This window comes from Amia ocellicauda, chromosome 22, assembly GCF_036373705.1.
Source record: "Amia ocellicauda isolate fAmiCal2 chromosome 22, fAmiCal2.hap1, whole genome shotgun sequence".
Taxonomy (NCBI): Eukaryota; Metazoa; Chordata; class Actinopteri; order Amiiformes; family Amiidae; genus Amia; species Amia ocellicauda.
Genome location: NC_089871.1, coordinates 12633356 through 12640178, shown reverse-complemented (window position 1 = coordinate 12640178; position 6823 = coordinate 12633356). Strand labels below are relative to the sequence as shown.

The 6823-nt window shown below is 44.3% G+C and overlaps 1 protein-coding gene across 3 annotated transcripts; it reads right to left on the bottom strand.

Annotated features, from left to right (window-relative positions):
* Nucleotides 1–1621: 1621 nt before the first annotated feature.
* On the bottom strand, nt 1622–6620 carry LOC136718294 (histone-lysine N-methyltransferase PRDM9). 3 transcript variants are annotated; one of them, XM_066695980.1, is made up of 6 exons: nt 6077–6620; nt 5776–5846; nt 5167–5299; nt 3949–4014; nt 2439–2629; nt 1622–1954 (listed from the first exon to the last, which is right to left on the bottom strand). In XM_066695980.1, exons 4-6 carry the CDS (start codon nt 3969–3971, stop codon nt 1716–1718), a joined length of 453 nt encoding a protein of 150 aa, XP_066552077.1. In that variant the 5' UTR covers nt 3972–4014; nt 5167–5299; nt 5776–5846; nt 6077–6620; the 3' UTR covers nt 1622–1715. The 3 variants fall into 3 exon arrangements, with proteins under 3 accessions (XP_066552077.1, XP_066552078.1, XP_066552076.1); XM_066695981.1 differs by having other exon boundaries at nt 5167–5296; XM_066695979.1 differs by having other exon boundaries at nt 5167–5846.
* Between the last annotated feature and the right edge of the window lie 203 nt (nt 6621–6823).

Genomic DNA, 6823 nt, shown 5'->3' with positions numbered 1-6823 from the left:
AACGTATGGCCTACAAGAGCGACCTCAAACTAAATCACAAATAAAATAAGAAACAGGCAAAAACAAATCATCAAGTTTACATTGAGACTCCTTCAAAGTTTTAAAGGCAACCCCCACAAAACTTTATACACACACATATAAGCTATACACACCCACCATATAACTGTACACACACACACACACACACATATACACAAGCTATACACACACAATTCCAATAGCTACCGTAAAGTAAAAACATTCTTTGTTTATAATTAAATTCCGAAGCCATGTAGTTGCAACCTACTCAGTCATGTGGGTACAATCAGTGGTAAAGTCAAAGATATGTTGCAGTGGTGACTGTCAGACCAGCTCACCTGCTCACTGATTGGGTTAGGAAGAACAGTCACTCAAACATAGTGGACCAATGGAAAGCCATGACCTATGCCTCCCTCTAAGCCCCGCCCTCACAACAAAACAGCACCAAAACTCATAAAAGAAAAAAATATACAAAAGCAAAGAAACTGGCGGCGAAAGCGAGGCTCGCAGCATCACAACCAAAGACAGGGACTGTTTAACATGATTTCATTATTTTAATTATATTTTATTTATATTATTTTTGTTTACAATTCTATACATTTTGCTTTCGATTGTTTTATTTTTTATCTCAACATCCATTTTTTCTCAACATTATTTTTTATGTTTACAATATTTTTTATTTTGAATTTGTTACTTATGGCACTAATTTGAGCCCATAGAAGGGTCAATCCCCACTGATTGTGTAGCACGCGTATGGACAGGTAGATATGAACAAGTTAAACATACACGAGAGACATTTGTCACAGTCACATTGCCGAATAGATCTCTTCTGTCAAAAATAAAATGGTGTCAATCATGGAGGATTGTGAATCTCGAAGAAAATAAACCGATTCAGCTACTAAAAATCTATTTGGCTGGTCCTGGTTAGACGAAGAAGGCAACTCACTTTAAAACTGGTGACTGCATTGAAACAAAAATGGAGAGGTGTAATGGAGCAGTCAGTAATTTGTTTTTTTAAGTGCTCAATGCCAATTTCTTTATGTCTAGTTGTGTTTGTCTGGTTTTGTTGTATAAAAACTATCCCACTATTAAAGTACTACTACTAACCATACTCCTACTATACTTTATTAAAGCACGTTTCCAGTGCCCCCTCTTTTTGGGCTCACATCTGTCATATTATTGGTATTATTTTGTTCCATTGGTAGTTTTCACATGACATTGAAGTCTTCGTAATATAAGGCCTGGGGCTGTCTGTGCGTCTCTGTCTGGGATTTTGTGTAACTAAACCTCAGTCTTGGTAACTTGTTGCAGCATCACAACCAAAGACAGGGACTCCAGTGCTCTCGCTTTAATATTATTTCCTTTCAATTTTTTTTTTGCTTTTGATATAATTATTTTTGTCTACAATTCTATACATTTTGCTTTCGATTGTTTTATTTTCAATCTCAACATCAATTTTTTCTCCTTTATTTTTTTGTTTACAATATTTTTTGAGTTTGTTACTTATGCCGCTAATTTTAGCCCATTCCCTTCCCTCATATATTTGTGTAACAGCAAAAAACAACAGTTCAGTTTGAGTTTAATTAAAACAGTCTATTCAATGTCATAATTTAATTCACTTTTATTCACAAGTAAACAAAGGGAACTAATATTATACACTTAAAAACCCAAACTGATACATGTATACGCTGGGATCATTAAGGTGCTGCTATTGGTTCACAGCACACACAGCTGGGAGAGACCACAGAGCCCAGCAGGGAACTCACACAGGGAGCAGGGCTCAGCAGTGAGTGATTGATTGTGATTGAGCCTGACCTCAGCAGGGTGAGGTACTCCTGCTGGTGGCACCTCTTTATATGCCTGTGTAAGAAGAGCTGGGCTGTGAAGACCAGTGAGCATTGACTGCAGGGAAACACCTGAGAGCAGATCGGCACACCTGAAGAGAGAGAGAGGGCGGGGGGGCTTAATACAGTACAGACACGCTGACTGACTGGACACTGCACTGAGAGAGATGGGGGAGAGAGTAGGCAGCAGCGACAGAATGAGAGTGTAGGTGGCAGACAGAAAGCAGAGACCTTCCAGACGGAGGAAAACAGAGGAGGGGGACACAGGAACAGCTGTGAAAGACACGTGTGAACACTGTGTCAAGCGGCAGATGTTGGGAGATAGGAGATGGTGAGAAGAGCAGAGAAAGGGAATTGAGAGAGATAAGAAAGTGCTAAAGTGTGTGAGAAGAACGGCTGTAAGAGAGAAGGTGCGTGAAAGAGAGGGAAGTAGGAAGATGTGGCATTCTGTGAATCTGCTCCTGTTCTCCCACGGGTAGTCCCAGGTCATGAGTCACAGAAATATATATAGAAAAGACAGAAATGTGAGAGGCAGAGACAGAGAAGAAGAGAGAGAGTAAAGGAGGGAGTGGACACCTGAGGCTCTACTCTTCTTGTCCCACAGGTGGTCCCAGGTGACGCCCAGCTCCCTGGCATAGTCCTCCCCGTACCAAACGAGCAGCTCGCAGCCCGGGCCGATGGGCCGGAAGGACCTGTAGTACACCTGCCCACGGTACTGGAAGGCCACGAGGTTCTGCTCATCCTCATCCCGTGCGCAGTTCACAAACCTGAGGGAGAGAAAGAGGGTGTGAGGGAGAGTTAAAGGAAAGATCCAACTGGTTCTAAAATCAAAGTTTTATGCATCATTCATTATGTGATCTTGCAGTTAGATATTTGAAAATTCAAAGATGTTAACATCCGGTGTTTTTTTAATCAGGGATGAGAACGGTGGTTTGAAAAAAAATAATAATCGGAAAAGAAGTTGGTGCTAATTTGCATACTTTATCAATGACATCACATTACTAGTGTATCATTTTTTTTTTCAGGTAATCCATATAAACAAAATAAAACATCCCCTTGTAATTTAAAATAATCTCAAACAGTAACCATGATTTTATTTATTTTTTACCTATTTGTAGGTATTGATTTTACTTGTATGAAACGTGTTAACTTTCCATAAAAGCACCTTATTCATAATAAACTGTATGTAACTTTCATTTGTATTTTATTCAATACAGAAAAAGTGTCGGAAATAGCCAATCGGTGTAAACCCCTTGATGAATAAACACCAGAAAAGTAGTAAATACTAAAGACACCGGAACACAGTATTCGAGTTAACTATAATAAAAAAAGACTCCCTTCTACAGTTCAGTTTGTGTCAAAATAGCCTGATTTCCGTATATAATATTAATAACTAAATTGCAATGAACTTGCAGAGTTAATACTTAGCTGTGTACTAACCACGGGATCGTCTCCTGCACGCTGCTTTCACTTCTATGCATTTGATCCATTATTAGGTCTAATGAATAATGCATACAAATTTAAACTCGCACTGCTTAAATGATCCCGGAGATTGCTCGTTTCAATTTTGTTAGGCTATGAGGGACATCTGAAGTGTGGATTAGTATTGTAACGCTTGCAGGGGTTTTCAAGGAGTCGATGCAACTCATCATTGCGGGTGCAGCAACAACTCGTTTCATCCATTATTACTGCAGCACACAGGTCTCAGAGATGCAACACACTCACACACGGACTCGTCCTTCTGCCTCCCTTCACCTTTCATCTCCTCTCCCTACGCTCCTCCCCACTGCACCGCCTTTACCCCATTAACCCTTTACTGGGTGCGGTGGCACACTACAGTATTCAAACAATGTGATTGTCACGTGATATTCCCCCCCCAAACAAAAACAACCTCAGTGTGAATCCTGTCTTATGCACTGTAACACAATCTCATGTAACCTGCCCACATGGCAGTGCAGCTCTGCCAGCTCTCACCTCACTCAACACAAGACGCTTGTGCTGCTACATGAGATGAGTTCAGTCTTTATACATGGATGACACTGAACACAGGAGAGCGGCCTCCAGCACCCAGAGCTATCGGTCTCACCTCATCCAGTTAGTTTGCCTCATGCTGGGCGTCGATATAAATCACCTCCTTCTTCTCTCCGTGGATCTGCGGAAAAACAGGACTCTGTTACCAGTCAGTCACTCCTCCCACACTCAGCTTCCTACTTGAGTCTGGTGCTCCAGTCGCAGGGCAGTCGGCTGTTTTCAGACACAGCGTGCGAGAGTCACTTTCCACTCACTGTGCATGGTTTCTTTTTAGTGAAATGTTTCAGAAATTGCAGATTGTTGTAAAACCATGGAAGTATATTGGCCAGCGTTCCTGTATGACAAATAGGTTTAAATCAGTGATAATATTTGCTTTCTATCAGTTCAACACGCTGCACAGAACCAGCGGTGTAGCGTATAGTTCCTGGTGTTCACAGCTTCCCAGGTTTTATTATTATAAACCTTTTTTTGCATATTTGACTGGGGTCTCTAACTAGACAGACTGTGGAATATGATATAAAATAGTTAATAAAACAGGCAGGTTATGTACGGGACTTTAACACAAGCACAACAACATCAGGTGCTAGAAAGACGACCCTGGGGAGGACTTGCACATTGTGAACAAAACGATCAGATAAAAACATGTTTAGAATAATTTAAAACACTGACGCCATGTTTGTTTAAACTGATAGAAAAGAGGAGGCGCTGTATTCATGCAGTGATCATGCTGTGGTGCAGTGCGGGGGGGGGGGCTCAAAATGGCCTAGCGATGAATAAGCACTTGGCACACCTTGGCTGTTGGAGGAGTTGGAGCAGGAAACTGTGTGTGTGTGTAGGTGTGTGTGCGTAGGTGTGTGTGTGCATGTGAGCGAGTGTGTGTGTGTGTGTGTGTGTGTGTGTGAGTCTGTGAGTGAGTGCGCTCGAGACACCAGACTGGGCTCCAGTGCAGATGTTGGCGAGATTCACCACCCAGGAGAATCCACTGGCCACGGCCTCCTTAGTGGACAGTTGCCCCTTGTATGGACCATAATGCACCCCTCTGGGAATGAGGGCACCCTGGTTAAATACCCCCCTGCCCGCGCCAGGGATGCTGGACCGGGGGCAGAGTGAGCCGAGCCCTTTCTCCGAGCCCAGCGCTGCGGGGGTGTCAGACACAAAGACAGGCCGGCCGTGGACCTCACACTCCTCCAGAAAGGGGAACTGGCACTCCTCGCAGACTGGCAGAAACACAGGGACAAAGCAGGGTCAGGCGGGGGACACGGGTCACACTCACCGCACAGCCGCTCTGACAGTCACTCACACAGGTAGTCCTCGTCCCTCAGGTCCGGAGCCTCAGTGTAGCTCAGCCGCTCCCTCCTGCGCAGGCCGTAGCCCTGTGAGCGGCTGTGGGGCGGCAGCGCCTCCTGCTGGAGGGGCGACACACATCGCAGTGCAGCAGACACAGTGACAGCAGTGCTATTACAGCACACCACCATCACACACTGCAGCGCTGCCGGACTACACTGATTTAGATCAGTCATTAATACAGGGACTGAGCCGGGAGCTGAAGTCAGTGAGAATCATATTCACTCCTGTGGGACACGGACCTCCTGTCAGACACCAGCGACTGCGGCCGCAGACCCATCCTTTAGTTACTGCCCAATCCTGCCCTACACTGCCCTCTGCACATGCGCGGCAGAGTAATCCACGCCAAAATTACAATACAGAGAAAATAATACATTTTCAAATACGTGGATATTAATTTATTGATTTCAACATTTATTTATTTATGTATTATTTTCTGTGTGTATTTATTGTTATCCTCCATATCAGATCGACGATCTTTAATCGGAAACACGGAAGGAAATAAAAGCCAATTCAAACAGATTTAATTGAGTCTCACCTCATCTGAGCTGCTCGACATGGCGGATCAGGTCTAAATCAGCACAAGAGCAGATGTCAGCGCTTTCCTGTCTATGGGGGACGAACAGACAAAGACAAACACACGGACACTTGTCATTATTTTACCTCAACAAACGGAACAAAATCTCGTTTTTGCCTCCCTGTCGCCATTGTGTCCGTGTCTCCGTCCTCAAAGCGCGCCAGCCGCCCACTTTCCCGCCCAGAGCCGAGCAGCATTTGCGCCACAATACATACATGAATAAATAGGCAAATAAAACATACGTGATCTTTTAATGGCTCACATTGTTTTAGGGTCGGTCACAGAGACGCGGCGGTTTTACAAGCGCGCCAGAAACCCGAGTCCGCTCCCGCTCAAACGCTCCGCTGCAGTGCGCAGGCGCTCAATGGCGCCCGGGAGTGTGAGGCGGGCGGTGTGACCTGTCTGTGAACAAACCAAACCCCGACTCTCACGGTGTAAAAACAGATCCCTCTCTAACATGTACTGCTACCCAAAATGGCCGACACACAAGAAAAACAGCAAACAAATCAACATCACGAATGCAGAGGAATAGTCAGCGGGTCGTTACACAAGCGGGCTCAGATCACAGTCAGGGGTCGAGTCCCAGCGGGGTCCTATACCGGTATGTCCGTGTGTTTCTCTCTCCTCGTCTTTTCTGCCGGCTCTCTCGGCCTTTTACAGCAATACAAATATAGCGGTAATTGGTTCACCGCCCCCTGTGTGTCCAGGTGGTCACTGCATGTGGGCGTTACAGTCGTCGCAACTGCGCATGCTCATAAGCGGTTATAGCTTCACCGCCCCCCAGATCACGTGAAGAGTGCCTCTGGCGCTGCCGTTCAATTTTGCTAATCAGAGTCAACATGTTACATGTATTATTATTATTATCATTATTTTTGTTTCTTGGCAGATGCCCTTATCCAGGGCGACTTACAACGTAAATGCAATACAAAGTGTGAGAATACAGTTAAGTACAAGGCATCAGACATTACAAATTCAAATTTACATTAAACATAGCAATTCAAAATATAAT